This window comes from Periplaneta americana, chromosome 3 (assembly GCF_040183065.1).
Source record: "Periplaneta americana isolate PAMFEO1 chromosome 3, P.americana_PAMFEO1_priV1, whole genome shotgun sequence".
Classification (NCBI taxonomy): Eukaryota; Metazoa; Arthropoda; class Insecta; order Blattodea; family Blattidae; genus Periplaneta; species Periplaneta americana.
This window is the reverse complement of record NC_091119.1, coordinates 179,416,498-179,440,721: the sequence shown is the minus strand read 5'-3', so window position 1 is coordinate 179,440,721 and position 24,224 is coordinate 179,416,498. Positions and strand designations below refer to the sequence as shown.

At 34.5% G+C, this 24,224-nt stretch overlaps 2 protein-coding genes across 3 annotated transcripts in view; both read left to right on the top strand.

Annotated features, from left to right (window-relative positions):
- The window catches only part of LOC138696862 (neuronal acetylcholine receptor subunit non-alpha-3-like), a 28,898-nt gene extending 27,139 nt beyond the window's left edge, over positions 1–1,759 (top strand). For both annotated transcript variants that reach the window (XM_069822314.1, XM_069822313.1), the window contains exon 9: positions 1,555–1,759. In XM_069822314.1, coding sequence (XP_069678415.1) covers positions 1,555–1,728 — 174 coding nt within the window. In that variant the 3' untranslated portion in view covers positions 1,729–1,759. The remainder of the gene's footprint in view (positions 1–1,554) is intronic.
- Positions 1,760–5,236: 3,477 nt separating this feature from the next.
- Positions 5,237–24,224, top strand: part of LOC138696861 (beta-hexosaminidase subunit beta-like) — a 51,456-nt gene continuing 32,468 nt past the window's right edge. Inside the window, exons 1-2 of the mRNA XM_069822312.1 lie at positions 5,237–5,480; positions 17,676–17,895. Coding sequence (XP_069678413.1) covers positions 5,286–5,480; positions 17,676–17,895 — 415 coding nt within the window. The 5' untranslated portion in view covers positions 5,237–5,285. The remainder of the gene's footprint in view (positions 5,481–17,675; positions 17,896–24,224) is intronic.

Below are 24,224 nucleotides of genomic sequence, written 5' to 3'. Positions count from 1 at the left end.
TTTGCAGAGAAAGGACTGGAAGAACGGGATTGGGAAGATAGAATTGGGGAAAAAAATAAGAACGTAGGACATTGGTCTCAGGAAGATGTGATATTACATTGTAAACCTGTTTGTAATAATAAAATTGTTAATCCCCAGCTGAAGTCTGATTAGTGTAATATCACAATCTACTATATACAGTCACGAAGCTTGGGGTAATTTTTTGCCAACGAGTTGTATTTCTCGCGATAGTTGCTAGCCGCTTGGAGCGCTGTGAGTACTAGGAACAATAGACTGTGTCACTGCCATCGTGATCTAATACAGGCCGTAAGGCAGACCATGTGACTCGCTTAACCCGATCACGAAGGGCGGCGTTTCAACCATATAAATTAATTGGAATGCATAAAGAGTAACATATATTTCTCTAAAATGTAGTGTAATTGCATTAATAAAATTTAAAACAATGATTAGGGGACACTTCAGACATAATTCCTTGCGGGTTAATGTGTAATATTATTTTTGGTGTGAAAATTACGTTGTTCGTATGTGTGATATCTGCCTTTATTTCGATTAAATATTGCGAAATTCTTGTACATTCATTTATGCACGATTCAATAATTTTCAGTTGCACCGCACGAATATTTAAACATGTTGAAATTATAGGTAATGTTTACTGTACCAGTTGCCCCCTTCTATCTCATTTTAGTGGCCTCCAATGCCCTGCCACTACATATGTATGTTATAGGTTATGTTTACTATATTTAACTTATATTCCTATATTCGCAATTGTACATTATAATTAAACATAATGTCATGTATGACACCCGTCACATTCTATTTGTCTGTATTTTAATACTACAATTGAGTACTGTATTTATCTACTACCTAAGAGACGAAGTAACACAATCGTACGTACACTAATTTCATAGGAGTAGTGTAATACAATAATTTGAATAATAATATGGGACAAGGAGATGTTTGTAGTACTATAAATTGTAAGAAAAATAGGTTAGAGCTATCCTTCTTCCCAAAGATCCAGGAAGGTGAGTTTATAGAATATAATATATATATTTTATGAAAATAATATATAAACCTTATGTATTTCATATTTCAATAGTGGAAGGAAGGTGCTAACTTTTTCAAAAGAACACGATATCGAAAGTACAATACATTTTATGGTCTGTTAGGGAAAGAGTCTGTGATGAGGCGATAGTAGAGATCCTGGTGATGAGCAACTATATATGGATGCATATTTCAACTGTATACGTTTGCATATTTAGTAAATATTAAGCTTCGTGACTGTATATAGTAGACTGTGGTAATATGTAACTAGTCAGCGATGTATGCAATGGAGAGGGAAAGGAACTGGGCACCATATCGTATTATCTTCTGGCTTAGTTGCCTCATGAGTGATGCCTTGTTGGTGTCAAAAAAGCAATTCCAACCTTTAATTAGATCTAAAGTATCTAGATACTTTTTACTATTTGATAAAGTTTATGTAATCTTCAGAATAGTGATTTGTTTTTATGTGTATTAAGCTTACAATCTCGCATACGTTGTGTTCTTGATGTACAGGGTGCCGCTACTGTAAAGCCCGAGGGAACGGAGGAGGAGGGGTCCGGTTTAGTGGAGCTCCCTCCTGCAGAGGACTCTAGCGGCTGGTCTCTGCTTGTCAGGCTGCTGGATCGCACGTGTTTCGCAGTATACGTTGTGGTGTATTTGTTTATTTCCATCAGATGTTTCACTTAACTCTTTTCTCCCAATAAATCTTTAAACTGTGTGGCATAGTATTCACAATGTCCTTCAAAATGAAAAACAATTTGTTAATTCTACATTGCGTCATAATAACCAGTGGCGTTGCGTCAATGTAAGCTAAAAAGCTTAGCTTCCCCAGTTAATAATAATTTCATAATAAACCTGCAGTTTATGAAGAAAATTATTTATTAATTTTAATATAATTTATATTTACGCGTTAAATATTGTGATGCGGCAGCTCAGGATGATTTGTGATGCAGCAGTAAACAAGAAGCCTGCACACACCAGCTTCCAAGCAGACCGGTTTCTTCTCTGTAATCCACCCCGCAGATTTTCCATCCCTTTTAAACTACCCTAGTCACAAGGCTCGAAAAGAAGCTAGCTTTAACATTTAAAATAAGTAGTTTCCGAGTTATCCCTTTTCGTCAGTTGTGTTCAGTTGAAGTGTTAGTGTGCATTGTGGCTGATATAATAAATAATGAGCGAAATAACAGTTCCTGACACTAATTTACTTTAATTTTTTAGGACAATTGTATTATCAAGACTGACTTGAACAAAAGTGTGATCTAAAAAACAAATGACCGACTCCCTTGCTGTCAATGAAGGACACAACCAAAAGACAGACGCATACTTACGTAATGATAATAATATTGTGATTTCTCTAAGTATGACAGGGAGTGAGCTAATGTTATACATATACGTGTTTATTTGTTAAGAGATATGTGTAAACCGTGAAATCATATTTTACTACGTACCATTTGAGGTGATGCCTTATTGGTGTTACTTACGATGTTCCAACCAATCTTCGACTGCTGACTTGACATTGACTGTATTTTTGTAATACGTTTTCTCATATTTCATGAAAGACAACTTGAGTTAGCTTCCCCTGCTCAAAATTTCATGCTACGCCACTGATAATAACTGTCTGCAAAATCACGTAATGTACAGCAGGAATCTTTCCTTGATGGCCTGGCGTTAACAGGTTCCGCGAGTAGCCACATTGCCGAGAATGCTGTGCTTAGGAGGGAGTACTCCTTTCGCTGGCATAATTATTATACTATATTTCAACAACTGAAGGGTTCAGAACCATAGTGGGCCAAGCGCCATTTACTAAAACCGTACAAAACAAGGGTTAAAATGAAGTTATTACCATAATTCAATGGAAACATAATGTAGCAAGTAATATAAAGTATTCACTTTAAAACTAAATGATATAATAATAATAATAATAATAATAATAATAATAATAATAATAATAATAATAATAATAATAATAATAATAATGATTTATTTAACCTGGCAGAGTTAAGGCCATACGGCCTTCTCTAACACTCAACCAGGAGTAAAACTGCGTTACAAAAAACACTACAAATTTACAAAGTACACTACAATTTTACACACAAAACTGAATAAGATAATAATAATAAAATGTAAACAACAAGTAAGTAGAAATCAGACATAATATATAACATACAGAAAGAAAGAAAAAAGCATAATAAAATGTGAACAGCAGGTCAAAATAAATGAGACATACAAAGTATAAAGTATAAAAAATAAGACAATTAATAATATTAATAATGATAAAAAATAAGAATAGCAGTAATAATAATAATAATAATAATAATAATAATAATAATAATAATACTAATGGCAATAATAAAATAGTGCAGTACAAAGCATACAATGAATACAATATTTTTAAGTACACACAGTAAGGAAAATTATGATTATATATAGCTCAACTTATCACATTATAGATATACCATTATCGGAAAATATGAAAACAAAAATGTAAAATAAGTTAAATATCACTAGAACATAAAAAAATGCGAATACGTGGAAACATGCAATACAACACTTGTCATAATAGTAAGTTAGTTTGGCAACTCGTCATAAGATAATTTTCTAACTTGGATTTGAAAGATTTCAATGTTCGGCAGACTTTGACTTCAGGCGGCAGAGAGTTCCAGTGACTTCATTAAACTATGGTATTCACTTAACTTTAATCACTTTCTCCGTTTTTAATAAATGGCGCTTGGCCACTATGGCTCTGAACCCTTCAATTAAACCGTGGTTTAGAGGGAAATTCACCCATGGGTTCCATGTGGGCACCGCAGCTCTACTATATTACGTGTTTTTTTTTTGCTGTTGAAATGTTTATGTTCATATTAATTGTACGTGTAAGTGGGGTACACATTTATGCAAACGATGTTTATAGACGATGAATATAAAAAACACAGTGCACCAGACAAATAATAATAAGAATTTTAAGATTCTGGTGTGTAGTGTGCCATAAATGCACATTTTATTTTGTGACACAAATAACTTTGAAAGATGTATTCAAGAAATAATTAATACATTTTTCAAATTTAAAAAAAATCTTGACTCATTACGACTTATCTATCGTCTGCCAACAAGATTTCGCCACCGTTTACAGCTTCAGGGAATGAAGATAGAGTTGTTGGTGTTTGGTTATGGTCGCCACGCTCCCCAGATTTGACTGCCTGTGCTATTTATTTGTGAGGAAATTAAACACAGAAAAATATGGGAAATGCCTGTTATTATTCGGTTGAGAAACTCTTATCATCCAGTCTGCTGTCGAAAAATCTGAAAGTTAGAATTTATAAAACAGTTATATTACCGGTTGTTCTGTATGGTTGTGAAACTTGGACTCTCACTTTGAGAGAGGAACAGAGATTAAGGGTGTTTGAGAATAAGGTGCTTAGGAAAATATTTGGGGCTAAGAGGGATGAAGTTACAGGAGAATGGAGAAAGTTACACAACACAGAACTGCACGCATTGTATTCTTCACCTGGCATAATTAGGAACATTAAATCCAGACGTTCGAGATGGCCAGGCCATGTAGCACGTATGGGCGAATCCATAAATGCATATAGAGTGTTAGTTGAGAGGCCGGAGGGAAAAAGACCTTTAGGGAGGCCGAGACGTAGATGGGAAGATAATATTAAAATGGATTTGAGGGAGGTGGGATATGATGATAGAGAATGGATTAATTTTGCTCAGGATAGGGACCAATGGCGGGCTTATGTGAAGGCGGCAATGAACCTCCGGGTTCCTTAAAAGCCAGTAAGTACGTAGTACGTACGTATTATTATTATTATTATTATTATTATTATTATTATTATTATTATTATTACTATTATTATTATTATTAAATTCCTACATTTATTATACGGCATTATTACATTGGCACTGTTCAGTTGAAAATAAATCCATGGGTCGCGCAAGTTGATCGCATAATTGGCTTTGGAATCGGGCCAAAACAAGGTAAAGAACCTCTATTACGGGCCCATCAACTCTTAATTCACATTTCATTGACACCGAAATCTGTGATTTGCTCCGCATATTTTCAAACACATTATTATTTACGTAATGGAGACATAAATAAACCCTCTCCTCCAGTCCCTCCTTCCGTGTGATTTCCCGAATCCGGTTAGAGTGCGCGCCCATCGCCCCAGCTGTCAACAGAAGCTCGTTCCCGCAGCTGATTCAGTCTGCCTCCGACACAGATAACACACAGAGCCTCAGACATGCTGCGCTTGTTGACTGTGTGCTTGCTGGTGCTTGCAGCAGCGTGCAATGGCACTCGATACTATAACCGCCACACCAAGGTCTCTCCGGGTCCGTGGGTAACCGCGACTAGCGGACAACCCTGGCCCAAACCCCAGCAAATCGTCAATTACGATGGCTATGTCGTAGTCCGTCCATCTATCTTCACATTTCAGGTAAGCGTAATTATTTTTTAAAGATAAATTTAAATTTGAGTAACGATTTATCTTTTAACGGTCTTTATCCTCGACCATGCCGAAATGTAGTAATTATACACCTGGTAGCAGTCCTTTAATGCATGTCATTAAAGTACACCTATTCATTAAAGTTCAGGTTTTCGATTATTCTCGGATATGCAATCGAAAGACGAGGGAAACGTCACGGAGGCTGGAAATCCAATACTGTCGCAGAAGGTTATGTTCTGTTACTATAATAATTAGCGTTAATTGTAAATAATATTCAAATAAATTCAATTTGTCATCTCGTTTTTCAATGTCGAATTCAATAATCAAGGTTATATCAAGTTTAACGGGATTACATCAAGGTCAATGACATTATTGTTCCTCGGAAAAAATCAATACTTTCGCGTCTGCGCACATCTCACAATTCAAGAGCTATGAACAAGGTCACTTCCGATCTTTTGTCAGATACAAATAAAATGAATACTTCTGAATAATTTAAAGTTAGAAATATGGTCGAGCATAAAAAGTCGTATGAAACTTGCCTATGATGGTAATTAAGACGCTCGTATGAAAATTATGAAACTCGCTTGCGCTCGTTTCATAAACAAACATACTTACTAATTACTATCATTATAGGCTCGTTGCATAATGTACTATACTAATAAACCGTGTATAGTTTTTATGCTCGACCATGCCGAAATGTAGTAATTATACACCTGGTAGTAGCCCTTTAATGCACCTCATTAAAGTACACCTATTCATTATAATTCAGTTGTTCAGCTAATAAGAATTCACCATTGTACCATTATAAAACCGCAAGTATCGATTATTCTCGGATATGCAATCGAAAGGCAATTAGCGAAAAGTCACGGAGGCTGGAAATCCAATACTATCGCAGAAGGTTATGATCTGTTATTATAATAATTAACGTTAATTTTAAATAATATTCAAATAAATTCAATTTGTCATCTCGTTTTTCAATTCTAAATCAATTTCCAGGTTATATCGAGACTAATCTTCATGTTATTCTCTAGATTATATCAGTTAGTAGTAGTGGGGTTTAAGAAGAGCGCGTCAGCTACTATGGCTATTTGCGCCCTTTTCTAAAATTCTTAATATAACAAATACATAAATAATATAATAATCAGAGTGCTAAAAGAACTAAACAGCGTTGTCACCATAAAACGAGGCACGATTATATCAAGGTCAATGACATTCGTGCCTCGGAAAAATTCAATACTTTCTCGTCTACGCACATCTCACAATTCAGGTCAGTTCCGCTCCTCACTTGCATAACCATAACATGAATATTTATGAATAATTTCAAGTTAGAAATATGGTCGAGCATAAAAAGTCGTATGAAACTTGCCTATAATGGCAATTAAGACGCTCGTATGAAAATTATGAAACTCACTTGCGCTCGTTTCATAAACAAACATACTCGCGTCTTAATTACTACCATTATAGGCTCGTTGCATAATGCACTATTATACGAGAATTATGCAGAGTTGAGACAGAAAACGTTACTAATAAACCATGCATAAGCGATGGATGTATGAACAGTCTGTAACTATACAATGGGAATTGCTTTGCAGTAGTTATATACACGAAACCCCTTGTTTAAGCGTTGTATATAGAGGAAAAATGCCGCCTTTCTAACAGCTGTTTGTATCGACTGTCATTTTATGACGAACAAACCAAAGAGCACAGAATAATAAGAATAATATTGCTGTAGCTTGTACTCTTTAATCAAAATATAGTGTGGTAATCGATCAGAGCCAGTTGTACTGTCGATACTTAACACGGCACTCTAGAGCACTCTACCGGATGCAATAGAGAACCTCAGATATTCTGTTACCTTTCGTAATGAAGTAATGACGAAACTATGACGTAGCTGTGTAACAGTTATATTGTTATACACGACGTATGTAGTGATTATTAGTAAGGAATTTACATACGACTTATAAACGAGCTACTCATTGTATATGACAGTTAAACGTCTGTATATAGAGTTTTTATTAGTAAGACTGTGACTTTACTAACATTATAGGCAATTACTTAGCTCGTCATTCATTCATAGTGTTCTGCCCAAGGGCAGGTGTTTCACTGCAAACCCAGCATTCTCCAGTTGTTCCTATTTTCTGCCTTCCTCTTTGTCTCCTCATATGATCTAAACATCTTAATGTCGTCTATCATCTGATATCTTCTACTCAGAACCTTTCTCCCGTTCACCATTCCTTCTAGTGCATTCTTCAGTAGGCAGTTTCTTCTCAACCATGACCCAGCCAATTCCTTTTCCTCTTCCTGATCAGTTTCAGCATCATTCTTTCTTCATGCACTCTTTCCAACACAGCTTCGTTTCTTATTTTGTCTGTCCACTTCACACGCTCCATCCTTCTCCATATCCACATTTCAAATGCTTCTATTCGTTTCTCTTCACTTCGTCGTAATGTCCACGTTTCTGCCTCCATACTATGCTACACTCCACACAAAGCACTTCACTAGTCTCTTCCTTAGTTCTTTCTCCAGAAGTCCGCAGAAGATGCTCTTTTTTCTATTAAAAGCTTCCTTGGTCATTGCTATCCTCCTTTTGACTTCTTGGCAGCAGCTCATGTTAGGCCTACTGCTCGTAGTACACCTTAAATATTTGAAGCTGTCCACTTGCTATACTGCCTCACTTATAATTCGCAAGTTTATCTTCTTTATTTTTCTTCCTATGACCATGGTCTTCGTCTTGTTGGCGTTTATCTTCATTCCATACTGCTCACAGCTGTATTTAGCTCCAGTAGCATATCCCTTGGTATCATATCCTCTTCTGCTAACAACACCATCTCGTCAACAAATCTTATTGGACTTTATTCTTTTTCCTCATACTATCACTCCTCCCATGTTCTGAAAACAGTTCTTTAGGCTACTAAATCCTCCAAGTAGATGTTGAACAGGATAGATGATAAAGGACATCCTTGACGTACTCCTCTCCCTATTTCACTTCCTTCTGACATTTCCTCTCCTATCCTGACTTTGACTCGTTGTTTCATATAAAGGTTACTGAACAGCCTCCTCTCTTTCCAATCTACACCAATTTTCTTTAGGATCCTCATCAGTTTATTCCAATCCACTCAGTCACTCTAGGTCCACAAATGCTATATACAATATTCTTACTTCTTCTCTAGGTATCTTTCGCCGATTATTGGTAGCAGTCTCTAAATATAATAGGCTACCCAAAAAAAGTGCGTTTTTGTCATTAATTTTTTATTTGTTGAGTATATTTGTGTTTAAAAGGTGGCGGAAAAATTGTTGAAATTATTATTTCTCGTAATGTCCGAGAAGACGCCGGTCTTTTACAAAGTATGTCATAAGGTTAGTGAGTTGGTTGAGCGTATATCTAAGTGACGTGAGGCCGAGGGATATGTGAAAAGATTTAAGGTCATTGAAATCACATCACTTCGATATCCCCTCAACTAACCTACTAATTTTCTCACATACCTTGTAGAAGACCGGCGTTTCTCGGAAATTATCCGAAATAAGTTAAACACGCAGTAAAAACAATCAAACATAATTTCAATAGTTTCCCGCCGTTTATTAAACAAAAATATACTCAACAAATAAAAAATTGATGACAAAAAGACTTTTTGGGTTATATAAGTAGGGCCTTGACGGGCTAAATAATTACCTTTACCATGAACATATGCGTTTTATTAAATATATTTTGTTTCATTTATTTATACAGTGAAACCCCGATAATACACGCCCATTTGTCACGCTATCCCGCATTATACGCTCTTTGATATCCCTATATTAAACCATGTAAAATCCATCTCTTAATACGCTCATCATCCCGTTTAATACTCTCTTTCGTCTGTTGAAAATTCGAAAATATCGTACTTTAAAGGATACTGAGAAAATTTTCTTGGACTTCTACATTTACCGCTAGCGCCCTCATATTCAAGGATTTGTAGAAGTCTTTGTTCGGTGAATACAAGAGAATGGAATATGACCCTCGAGTACCTGCGAGACTACTGTATTCAGAGCTTGTCCTTCTTGCTGGCAGTTTTTTAATCGCATTGTCAGTGAAGAATTGACGAAGAAGAAGTGGAAGCGGTAGACGTTCCAAATCCTTCTCGCAACGAAGCCTTTGCCGAGGTATCTGTGATTCGTAGATCCGTTAATGTTTCTAGTAGTCAAATTACTGATTTAAATCGTGAGGAAAATGCAATTTATTCATAATACTGGATCAAGTGCAAGACAGAAAATAATTTTTGAATTTTTAATAAAGGGACACTTTTAAGACAGTGTATTTGTTCTGACATTTTCTGAAAGGAAAGAAAATAAAATAACGTTTTTTTTATCCTGCATAATTACAGTATTTAATTCTTAAATTTCTTCTACAAATGTTTATGCTGATTCATACTTTTGTGTTAAAGTTTAAAAAATCCAAAAATACCCATTCTCGCTAATACGCGATCCCGTTTAATACGCTATTTTTATGCGTTCCCTTGAAGAGTGTCTTACCGAGGTTTCACTGTACGTATATTTTTGTGAATGTTTAGTCATATTATTAAAAAAATTATCTATACTCATTACTAGACATCGTTGAATTGCCACACGCAGCATGCAATCAGGTTGCCGATGTACGGTAGTATAGAGGAGGTGTGCGACCGCCCGGTCTCATAGTATAAGCAGTTCATGTTAAGAGATGTGACCGGTCCAAATAGATAGAGCAGCTACAGCTAATGTATACCTATGTAAGCACTTGTTTTTGCATTACTGTGGTTGGAATAGTCAAAGGTTAACATTTGTTCAGTGTAGACAAGAATTCAATCAAACATACTACAATGAGAGTGTTGCTGTTCCAAACAATTTCCCCTGGAATACCCTTACCCCCGCAACCAGTACAACTCTCAGAAGCCCTTAATATAGTGTATAAAGTATCACAAACCGTTATCCAAAATAACAATTCACTAATTCAAAAAAAGTGAAATGTAAGTTGAGATACATTATTGCTGAAAATTCTGCCTATTCACAACTTCGTATTATAAATGATGTACTATCAGGTCACGACAAGATGTCTGAAGTTGGTGTACTAAAAAGTAGTGACTTTCCGTTCTTCAAATTTGCACCTATTACATCGTGTGATGTTGAACGTACATTTTCCCAATATAAAAACTGTTTGAGTGACCATCGGAGGTTTACTTTGCAGTCGCTCAAAATGTACGTAACTCTTCACTGCAATGAACATATTCAAGGATGATGTGAGTATCTTGCATTAAATTTTAAGAGTTAATATATCTCACTACAAAATAATTGTGTATTTACATGTTTAGACATTTCCTACTTCAATGATCATTCATTATATTTCTTCACTGCAGGATACAGGTTTTATTGTAACCGCAGTATACTGCTCAGTGTTTACGTCAGAGGCTTACTCCATCCGTTGCACGTCCCCTTTTCATACAGTCTATACCGCGTGCGTAGTAAACCTTACGATTCTCGTGGCAATTCCACGAAGTCTACTCATTACTGTGCGTAACTTCACAAGATATGTGCTTGACATCCTTATGCAGCTAAAGCATAAAGACGCAGGAAGAGGAGGAACTAAGGAGAAAGGCATCGAACATAATATGGAAGGAAGGGGAAATATTGAACAAATGCAAAGAGAGTTTCGGTTTCACAGACACTCTGCAAACATGAAACGAACATAAGGCCTCTTACCAGTTTTCAACAGACTTGGTTATTTTAGTTTACATGCTTCATTTCCACGTACTGTTGGATGCCTATGGAGCAGGGCGAAGTTTGTAGTATATTGTAGAGGAGTGCAGAACAGCGCTTCATCATCATCATCCATAGCGCTACAGCCCGGATCTGGCCTCGGCTTCCTTAAGAATTCTTCTCCATCGGTCTCGATCTTTAGCCACCGTCCACCAGTTCTTCACTCCAAGCCTCTTAATGTCGTCCATAACACAGTCCATCCATCAGAACAGCGCTTAGAACCGGTTTATATTCGATCGTTCGGAGAACTACCGACGAGGTTCAACATCCGACATAATATCCGATTTTAAAGCGGTTGCGCCTAATGTTTTGCAGGGTAGACAGAACACCAGGCGCACTTCACCATACAAGAACTCTGATGACATTTTCTGACTACACAAATGGAGTAACAATTGAAGGAAATTTACTTTTCCTAATTAAAAAAAAAGTGTTAGCTTGAAATAGGCCTATAATTGATTGGACACTTTGGTACATTTATCTTCATAACTAATATATAAATCAACTAATGGACATCGGTAACAACAAAGGAATAAGCGTAATGCATAGATAAAATCTGACATGTAAATAAATGCAAGAATAAAATAAGTTACATTACTTACAACATAGAAAACCAAATAAGTACACACTTACTGTTGTAACGTTCATACTTTAAACTCAAAATATATAGGTTACCTCTAAAAGAGTAGTTGTTAATATAGGCTATGCATTTTAATTATTCTAAGTGCATGTATTATTATTTCATTAATAAATTATTTTTAAAGAGACTATTACACTTTTACTACGTCACACTACTTTCGACCAATAAAACGGTACGAAAGGACGTCTTTCAACCAATCATGGCCGCTTATCGCACAATTTTATCGCGTCCCTAGCATTTGTTTAATTTTATCGCGTTCCTAGCATTTGTTTGTTTTTATCACTACCCTAGCATTTGTTTCTTTGTTTGCCAACATTTCAAACTGCACTGGTCTGGCCGTCAAAAAACAGAAAATTACAAACCACTCCAGTCGATGCACATCACTTTCAAATATGACTCGCATTTTGGCATTCAAGAACAAGAATTAATAAAGATCACTGGTCATATATGAAGAGCACCATTCGGAAATCCTGAATGAGTTGAGGGATACACCATGTACACCAACGAGTTCACTTCTTTTACGCACACGTCCAATATAACATCAACTGAACCACCAAAACATTCAAACTTGAAAATTGTACTTTCAGTAATTGTTTCTTTTAAAATTATCCATGTTTATTTTTTATTTCATCATCGTTAATTAAAACGTTTCTTGTTTATTTCATCATCCCTAATTAAAACTTTTCTAACACTTGTTTATATTATTTAGGTTATGTTTGTTATAGCTTCTGCTATATATTATGGATAGTCACGTAACAGAGATTGTTTAATACTAAGATTTATTGAAAATCATCTGTCAAGTGACGTTGATTACTGGGATCCGGATGATTGAAATGGAATGCAAATGTTTTAATAAAAATGAAACTGAATCAACAAAGCCTTCTTGACTAGTAACAGTCCACAGAGTTCAATGATGATTCCATAGTTGGCACAACTGATACCGGTAACAAGAAAACATAATCATAAAACACTACTGCCATCTAGCGTAATGTTGAGACGGTACAATAATACATTTGAAGACAGTTGCATTTTCGTAAGCCAATTAATATTTTATTGTACACTTTGTTACTTCTAATCTTTATATAGCCTACTTTCTTCTAATCGTGTAATAGTCAATTAAATCCCACTCGAGTTTTGATTTTCACTAGATAAATCGAAACCTCTAGTGAGATTACTGTTGATAAAAATTACTAACAAAAATAAAAAACACTCTCAAGTTATAATGATTGTAGTTTCATAATCTGTTGCTTCTGACGATATTTAACTGCAATGAATGAATGAGGAGAGAGGAGGAAATATCAGTTGAAAGGTACACGATGATAATCGCGTCCTTGCAACGATTCTTAAAACTCCTGGATGGTTCAGTATCGTCTGCCTTTCATGACTCAGAGCATAGCCCTCTCTAGAGCCGTCCACCCACAAAGAGCGAGAAAGAGTAGCACATTCATTAAACTGGTTCACTCCGCGAGAAGGAAGAGCTTTGCATACTGACTATAGCGCCAGGCGATCAGTAGCAATATATCATTTCCAGGGGCGGCTCGTCCATAAGAGCTGCGGAGCTGCAGTACTCCCTGCTTTGTCAAGAAAATAAAAATAATTTTAATTTTAATTTGTAGAATAATTTTTTATAGCTTTTCTTAAGTAAATTGCTTTATATTTCATCTGGCCGGGAATATTCACTATTATCTGATGCATAATATTTTTGCGCATCGACTGAATTGGAATTGACACTGCATTCAAAGTCGTCCTGGGATCTGCAAGGTGGGACAGCTCATAGAGAGTGTGTCTTGCTAGGTCAGGGGTTAGAGAGGTGAAGGGAAGCAGAGGGAAACTGCCGCTGTTTAAAACCCATATTTCGCTGCAGTGGCTTGCAGAGCCAGGCTACAAGGGAAGATCTTTCCTCCCCTCCACACAGCTATTGCAATGCTGCGTCAAATGGATTCTCTATTCCCTTGAAACTTAATGACAAAATTTTTATTTTCTCTTCACATACTTATTGTTGTAGAATCTTATCGAGTTAATATAAAGAAATTAATATCCTCTTTTGCCTTATTATTATATATCCAGCCTCCTTAACTCAAAATGTTTGCGCGAGTAGAATCCTTTTGATATAACATGTAAAATATGAAAGAGACTTCTTTTCCAGTTTTAGAAAATTGCTGACCATCAGTATATCCGAGTGTTGCTTTGGTGTGACATCTTAGTACCGTAACTTAACCAGTGCAAATGTGCAAGCATGAGTGTGTGTGAATTACAGAATATTAATTTTTCTCAACTTTCCCTTCCGGAGAAGATTGAAGTGAAATTTGTATATACCAAAATCTACTGCAGCGCCCCCAATCCACAAGTTCACGAGCCGCCACTGATCATTTCTATTTTTCGTAACCGGATGTGCACGATTTTATTTGTAGTATCTTGATATCCCCTCTCATGTTCGAACTTTGCAAGGCACTAATGGGAAACTTGTTATACCTATAAATCATAATTATTAGAGTTAAGGCAGACCTGTACAACTGGATTGTACTAGGTCCGTCTTTACAGAAAAATTATTGATGGTAATAAATATTCATGTTAATAAAAATCATATGTCACTTCTACATATGAACTTACCCTTTCAGTCAAGATATTGATTACATATCACACCGATGTGATCATTGCCAACATTTTGTTTTACACAAGATAATAGCTTTCCTGTCTCTTGCCCTTGAATAATATTTGCATCGTCACCAATGCTTTCCTCACTCTGGTTGGCTCTTCAGGAAGTTCCTTTCGGAAACAAAATTTGTATGGCGTTTCAGAGTTCTGTATCATTTTTTTGTTTTTACAAAATTGTAATCGAAGTCTTTCACAGACGCTCTTCGTACTTGTGTTTATGTAATAAAATATTACAGTAACAATTGCAAATATATTTGTGCGAGATCGTGCATATTTGCTTGGTTAACGCACAAAACCAATCCGCGGAAAGTATGAAATTTCACCCAAATTGCACTGTTAGTTATTGTTTTTAAATATTTGCAAAAATTAAGTAAACTCTACAACTCCACTAAAAAGTTACTGCATTCGTGATGCAAGTAACATTAAGGAAGCCGTGAAAAAATCAACAAGATTCCAGATGCCGATGTTATTACTGCAATATGTTATATAAATAATATTGTTAAAATATTAAAATGAAAAATAAATCATTACATAACCTTACCGTTTGTTTTAAGTTCGCATTTATAGACTGGGGGAAAAAAAGACAGACCTATATCACGGCCTTCTGGAGTATAGTAAACACAGAAAACATTTTAAAGCAACAATGTTGAAGATATATATTTTTGTTTTGCAAATTTGCCGTCATTGAACAGAAACCAAGATGGAGATTTCATTGCAACTAAGTAGAAATTCCTCTTTCAGGTATGTAATAAACGATCTTCGCACAAAATAATGTACGATACACGAGCGGTATGTTTTCTTTCAATTCTCGGAAATTAAAAAAGCTCAACTACGTTTCGCTTTTTCAAACTTTTCCTCGAACATGAAAACTTCAACATACCGCTCTTGTAACGCATATTACTATTCTATAAATGCGTTCGGGAATTAATCCATCACGTCAGCACGGAATATGAAAATAACATATCCAGCATTGTAACAGTTTTTCTACTACGTATATTGAGAAAGTAAAACAATGGTCATGCTTGTTCTTTTATGGGGAAGTTCACGTTAGATAACGGAACAATATTATGTTTTTATAACGTTTAAAATATAAGCTCCGATTTTGGGGGAGGGGGAAAGCACTTTCTCCCCTCAACTTACAAAACCATGGGGGGTCGTAACCCCAATAAAATTAATAGAGGGGGACTCGCCTCTTCAAGGCCGTAAGAATTATATCAGTGGCATCATTATTCGTCGCTCACTGCAGACCATTGTTTGTTCAGAAAAAAATATTACCTGTAATAAACTCTTATTAGTGTTTGATTAAATTAAACATTCGTCAGCCGAATATTATACGGGTAAGGATCGACATAATTATTCCACAAGAAGTAATTATTTATTGGATGAGGCCAAGGTTAGATTGGTTAAATCAAATAAATGGTATTGCAATGTGGCTATTGACCTATTTAACAAATTGCCAGAAACAGTACATCAAGTAAACCCGGAAAGGTTTCAAGCCTGTTTATATGACTAGTTACATGTAAATCCCTTTTATGATATTATACTAGAGTACCTGAATTCGAATATCAGTATACCATTCTAGTTCGATTGTTCATTGACATGTCTGAAACAATGTATCATTGTTATGTGCATGTGTATGTATTTATTTACACTGCAAGTGGGCAAGCACCCGGTGGCAGTTGTATACACAATATAAACAATACAAAATAAAATTACAATACACAATACAATTATACATTATACATAGATACACAATACAAATGCGCAATAGAATAAGAATACATAATACAATTATACACAATAATTACAATTAATAATAACACTGACAATACTCTTTCACTTTACTCTCATCTCACTCACTGTACTGGCACTATGGCACATTTCATTGACACTATATAACACATTTTACTGACACTATAAAACACATTTCATTGACACTATAAATTATCACTGATCGGAACTATTCACTGCACTGTAAAACCATAACTTCACTGACTCACCACGCTTCACTGATACAACAGTTCAATTAAGGCAAACAATCACACTTTTATTCATACTTTTAAACAGAACTACATTTAAACTAAACATTTATAGTCTAAGACCCTCTTACACGCTATTTTTAAATAATTTACAATTCAAACCAAGGGAGTATCTCGTTAAGCTAAATAAACACATATCACCTTAAAAAATAAATGTCACCTTAATTTTAATTTACACTTTATACACAACAACTTTTTAAGTTATTCTTGAATCTCCTTAAGGATCTTGAATCTCCTTAAGGACATTGAATCTCCTTAAGGGTTGACTTATTGAAAATACAATACTTTTTTCATGAATTATAGAAAACTAACATTTTCAACATTTCAAAAAAAAATTTTTTGAAAGTGAATAAAAGAGATATTTGATAAAATGAATGCATAGAAATGTTTCTCTATGTATTGTGAATTAATAAAAAAGGAAGCTTAAAAATTGAGATCTGCTACTAGAAACTTGGATTTGAATATACTTAAAAAATAGGAAAAAAGGGTCAAAAGACAAAAACATTTGAGAGTTCAAAATTTGTATTTTGTTCGTCCTTTACATAGTAAATACCCTCTCAAAATTTGGTCGAAAAGAAATGATTTGGAAATAAAGTTGAAGGGTACACTGGAAAAACGAACAATGTCATATTTCCATTAAGGGTGAGATAATGATCTATTTCAGTATATTATTGCAAAATTTATTGGTGTTTCTACTTGAAATGAAGGAAGTGATGAGTGTATCTGTGGTTTTAATTCTCCTTTACCACTTTTGGTAAAAATAACACTAAAAATTTGTAGTAATACAGTGAATTAGATAACGATATTATCCTTAAAGGAATTGTGACATTCTTCGTTTTTCCCGTGTACCCTTCAGTTGTCATTATTAGTGGAGTATGCCCTTAAGTATGAGAAATCAAATGATGCTATTTTCTGTAAAATATATATGGACATTTTTTTAGAAACGGTAATTTAAGTTTTCTCGCACTTTGTGCAGTCCTGCTTCGTCCCTCACTCAGTATTTCAAATTAGTAGGCTCTTGTGGGTTAAAATTACAAAAAGTTTGCCAAAGCTGAGAAACTTGACACTTTTCTGATATTATTTTTTCAGGTGACCAAAGAGAATTGTGATCTGCTTCAGGAAGCCATAAAGCGGTATTATAATGTCATAATTCAGACACGGGACATCAACATGAGGACAAGATCCCACCGCGAGCCCATATCGAAGGGCTGGAAGAAGGATCCTCAGTTCAGGGCATACTTGGACTCCCTGGAAATACAGCTGATGGCCCCTTGTGAGGATCTACCCTATCTGCACATGGATGAGCACTGTAAGTAAAGATTTTTTTATGGAGAATGTAAACCTGTTTATTCTTGTCTATAACTGGTAGAGTTGGGTCGATTCGTGAACGAATCGTTCACTCGAACGACTAATAATAAAGAATCGTGAGAATCGATTCGTGGTATCAACGAATCGTCGTTCAAAAGAATCGTAAGGAATCGTCGTTCAAAAGAATAGTAACGAATTGACATGGTATCGCAACCCGCGATTCTATTTACCTGTTTGATGTAACCTGTCAGCGGACATTTCCGAACCGTGCCGAATGCTCCCGAGCGAGAGTGAAATCAAAATACTGAATTTGTTAAGTGTGAGAAATAATGAACACGAACCTGAAATTTACATAGTTAAATAGAGATGTAATGCAAAAAATATACTTGATAATAAGGTTCAGTTGATAAATTATAATTAAGAAGCACTGACTTGAATAATTTTGTAGACTAATGGAGTCCATGATGAATGGTTCGAGCCAATGAGAAAGAGATAATCAAATGTCTCGCCTCTTATGCCATCTATGCGAGAGATGTAGAACGTTTTTGTTCTACCCGTGGTTTGCAAAGGAAAGTGTCCTGTAAGTCGTTCGTTGACGAATCGTTGGAATCGCAGACTAGAAAGAATCGTGAACTCATTGACGATTCAAAAGAATAGTTGGAATCGCAGACTGGAAGAATCGTGAACGAATCGTTAGAATCGATTCGTAATGTATGACTTCTGAAAAAGAATCGTATTGCCCAACTCTAATAACTGGTATATAACTAGGCCTTGGAAATGTGATTGAAAAATACTGTAGTTGAATACACAGAATGTAGATGGAGCCTTCCTTTCTCCGAGCAATGCCTGCCATCGATTCTGTAAACAAGTGAAAGACGTGCTACTATGAGTACCGTATGAACCGTGGTATGAACTGAACATCTGATTAAATAGAGGGTCTTCACTAGAGATGAACAACGATCGAGGAAGCAAGACTAACAGCGCCCGCAAAGCCGAAAACCCGCACGACAATGTTGTGTTACGTCGCGTCGTTGACGTAAAGACTGCTTGTGTTTCGAGACGTCGAGATTGATCACTCTCGAAGTCCCGAACGTCAAGCAGCCTTGAATCCCCACAGTTGTTTATACCTGACTGAACTTTTATCTACTTTGGCAACTGTTATATATGTATAAACAATCAAGTAGCCTATTTAAAATAATATCTCTACCTTTCAGTGTATAATAATCCGTTTCCCAGTCTTTATTTAGTTACCAGGCCCTTATTAAAAGGCTAGGAATTTTCTTTTCATATATTTGAGATCAAGTGTGCAATCTCAAGTAAAATAGTGCATTATGCAACGAGCCTATAATGGTAGTAATTAAGACGCGAGTATGTTTATGAAACGAGCGCAAGCGAGTTTCATAATTTTCATACGAGCGTCTTAATTACCATTGTAGTCAAGTTTCATACGACTTTTTATGCTCGACTATATTTCTAACTTGAAATTATTCATAAGTATTCATGTTATTCTTATCTGACTGAGGAGCGGAACTGACCTTGTACAATACCTCGTAAATTATGAGATGTGCGCAGACGCGAGAGTATTGATTTTTTCCGAGAAAGAAATGTCGACATTAACGTTGATATAATCTAGAGAGTAAAATAAACATTAATCTTGATATAACCTTGAAATTGAATTAGACATTGAAAAACGAGATGACAAATTGAATTTATTTGAATATTATTTACAACATCTGATTAAACATAGGGTCTTCACTAGAGATGAACAACGATCGAGGAAGCAAGACTAACAGCGCCCGCAAAGCCGAAAACCCGCACGACAATGTTGTGTTACGTAGCGTCATTGACGTAAAGACTGCTTGTGTTTCGAGACGTCGAGATTGATTGATTATTATAGTAACAGAACTAGTTGTCTTTCGATTGCATATCCGAGAATAATAGATACTTGCGCTTTCGTATTGCCACAATGGTATTTTCTGATTGGTGGAAGACCTGAACTTTAATGAATAGGTGTACTTTAATGAGGTTCATTAAAGGGCTGCTACCAGGTGTATAATTACTACATTTCGACATGGTCGAGCGTGAAGATATTAACGTTATTTTTTATGTTTCTTAGAAATGCAAATTTATTTATTGGTTTATTATATATAATAGATCACAGACACATTACATACAACAATTTTACACAAAGATATATTATTATTTAAATACAATTTCTACGTTTTACGTATTAACATATTTGTTTTGTCTTGCACTAGCTTTCAGTTATTGTGCAAGACTCAACTCATTCTAGAATATTGGTACCATCAGTATTGGTTTACCTTCCTAAGATGTACTTCCCTCTTCACTCTGCAATGTGCAGCTAGCGTATCTAAATCATCTCTAATTCTAGTTTCTTCCATACCTCTTTCCTTACAAAAGTATTTATACAGTTCATACAAGCTCTCTCTCGTAGGTAAGCCTTCATTCCTTAATTTTATTTCATAATATTCTTTTGACGTACCTTCAAAACTATTAAATTTAGAAATAAAAAAAGATAGCCAAATAATTTCTAACTAAGTCAAATATGTTATTATCTGTGAGTCTAGACAAAGCGTACCTTCCAAACTTGAATTTATTAGTCAGCTCAGTAACTGTACTTCCCCTTAATGCTTCCTTCCTTCTATTTTTTAATTTTGCAATCTTCTCCGGTATTTTATTTTCCGTGTATTTGTTTATTATTAAGGGATGTTGACTTTCCTCGTATTTCTCCATACATCTACACTTGTTACTTTCTTCCATGCATAATTTTACATCTATAACAAGAAAAAGAGAGAACCATATATACACATACACATACACTACAATTGTTTCACTATTTATTTGTATATTTCTTAATTACTTTCGTTCACATCTATTTCCTTTATTCTATCCATTCTAATTTTTTTAACCAAAAAAAGATATAAACCTAATTGCTTTTGCAATTTTATGTTATTAATGTTCATGAGCTTTTTTATAGCTATTTCTTTATTTATTTGAAGGAATTTTTCTTTTATAAATTTCTTACGTATATCTTCAGTATTTTGACACTCAAGAACAATGTGAATGTCATCTTCTCTCCTTCCACACAATGGGCATGTGCCTTGAGGTATATTGCCTCTATTATTTCTTAATTTCCAAATCCCCAGTCTAAACCAAGCTAGTCCAAATCTTTCCTTCATATTCACATTTTCTATATATGTACTCCTTCCCCATATTTTTTTATATTCATTAAAAAATATTAGGGATCGCATTTCATTGTTACTACTGAAATCATTTTGCCTAGTTATATTTTTACATCTTGATTTAATTAGATTTAGGCTTGCTGACATATTTCTTGTAGCTAAACTATTCCATAACCACCCTAGCCCAATTTTAAAGATGTAATTTTTAATATTCATTATTGCTTTATTTGTCGTATTATCAATTTGATTTAGTAAATATTGTTTCATCAACTTATTTTGCTCACTTTGGAGTCTTTTAATTAAGTATTTTGTGCTTCTGACTAATATTGTGCTCATGATACTATCCATTCCCATTTCTATTCTAGCAGCATTATTTGAAGAATTTGAACTAATATTTAATACTTTTTTACAATAAGTTGCTCTTATTCTATTTAATTTCATTATAGCTTTATCTTCTAATCCCCATATCTCACATCCATATAATAATCTAGCTTCAACCGTAGTGAAATAAATTCTATTAAGCATATTAACCTTGATGTTGGGCAATTTATACATAGTACAGTCTATAATCTTTACAGTTTCCCTACCAACATTATATATATATATATATATATATATATATATATATATTATTTATGTGATAAGACCATTCTCCTTTGTAGTTTATATTTATTCCGAGGTATCTTAAGTTCGTCGTCGTTTTTAAGTTAAATTCATTGATAAGTATATTTTCAGACATTGATCGTTTACACCCCTGTTTACATATTAACAGTTTTGTTTTATCTTTGTTTAACTTCAGGTCCCAGTTTAAGCAATAATTTTCCATAGTGTTTAATAATTTCCTCATACCTGTTACCGTTGTTGACAATAGAAGTGTATCGTCAACAAATTGCAATGCAGGTGCTTGCACATTCCCAAGAGTAGGCCAGTGCCCACAGTTATTCTCTATGTCGTCAGCTAAATCATTTACGTAACATATATACAGTAAACCGCTGAGTGCTGATCCTTGATTTATTCCATTAGTCATGGGAATTTCACATTCGCTGTCTGCCCCCGTTACCTCATTTATTATAATGCAAGCATTTTCATACATCGCCTTTATATTTTTAATGAAACTACTACTCAGACCGATCTTCGCCAATTTAAAAAACAGTTTATTTCTATTTATAAAATCAAAAGCCTTTGATATGTCAACAAGGCAGCAATATAATTTCCCTCTCTTGTATTTAGTGTATTTGTTTATTAATTCATTAACTAATATTAAGCTATCTACAGTCGATGTTCCTTTTTTATATCCGAATTGTAAGTTGTTAATAATATTATGTTTAACCAGCCAATTTGCAAGTCTCTGTGCAATCAGGCTTATATATAGTTTACTAAGGCTGGATAATATAGAGATACCTCGATAGTTTCCAGGGTTATTCCTATCGCCTGTTTCTTTATAAATTGTAATTATTTTTGCACAAGCCCAATTTGCTGGATAATAGTTAGAATTTTTTATTTTATTAAATAGTTTTAATATCATTTGTTGATATTTGTTTTTTGTCATCATTTTCTTCCAGAAAATTGTTGGTATTTCATCGCTACCCTCCCCTTTGTTCTTTGCTTTTTTTATTACTACTTGTAGTTCTTTAATTTTAAAATCACAATCTAAGTCATTGTTATATTTATTCATTGGTCCTATAAAGCTTAATTCTCTATTTATATCCCCTTTATTATATATATTATAGAAATATTCCCTCCATTTAATCTTATCAATTTTTTTTGTTTGAGCTAGCATTTAATTTAGTGCTTTTTAGATATTTCCAAACTTCATGTATGTTATTGTTATTTATCCAATTATTTAATTTTTTGGATTCATTCATAAGGAAACTTTGTTTTTTTGTTAATTATCAAGTCTTTATAATTTTTTCTTTTGTCTATATAGTCCTGTTTGTCCTCTTCTCTTTGTGTCTTTTTCCAACGATTAAATTTTTTAAATAAATTAGTTCTTTCCTCCTTACATTCGTCATCAAACCATGTTTTAATTTTTGCATGCACATACTTTGTTTCGTCTCGAATCATGTCGATGCCCGCGTTTTTTACAATTTTATATAATAACTCCATGGCATTTTTTATCTTATTTTTATCACAAAAAAACTCAAAACCCACACTTAATATTTCACATATTTTGCTATTTAACCTAATAAAATTTTTTTTTTCCTTATAATTTTCCCATATATACTGTCGTTTTTTAGTATTATTTATATTTATCTTCTCCAAGAGATTATTTTTCATTTTGCTAATATTTACTTCATTTAAAATTTCAAATTGCATATTGATAATAAGACTAAGATGGTGACTATAGCTAGTCATATCTAACTTAAAGCTTTCTATTAATTCTAGTATAAACTTGTACTTGCTATATGGGAAAAGGAAATTGTACCAGAACAATGGAAGGAGTCCATAATTGTACCTATTTTTAAAAAGGGGGACAAAACCAACTGTGGTAACTTTCGAGGAATATCACTTTTGTTGACGTCGTACAAAATTTTGTCCAATATTCTTTTGAGAAGATTAACTCCGTACGTAGATGAAATTATTGGGGATCATCAGTGCGGTTTTCGGCGTAATAGATCGACTATTGATCAGATTTTTTGTATTCGACAGATAATGGAGAAAAAATGGGAGTATAAGGGTACAGTACATCAGTTATTCATAGATTTCAAAAAGGCATATGACTCGGTTAAGAGGGAAGTATTATATGATATTCTTATTGAATTTGGTATTCCCAAGAAACTAGTTCGATTAGTTAAAATGTGTCTCAGTGAAACATACAGCAGAGTCCGTATAGGTCAGTTTCTATCTGATGCTTTTCCAATTCACTGCGGGCTAAAGCAGGGAGATGCACTATCACCTTTACTTTTTAACTTCGCTCTAGAATATGCCATTAGGAAAGTTCAGGATAACAGGCAGGGTTTGGAATTGAACGGGTTACATCAGCTTCTTGTCTATGCGGATGACGTGAATATGTTAGGAGAAAATCCACAAACGATTAGGGAAAACACGGAAATTTTACTTGAAGCAAGTAGAGCGATCGGTTTGGAAGTAAATCCCGAAAAGACAAAGTATATGATTATGTCTCGTG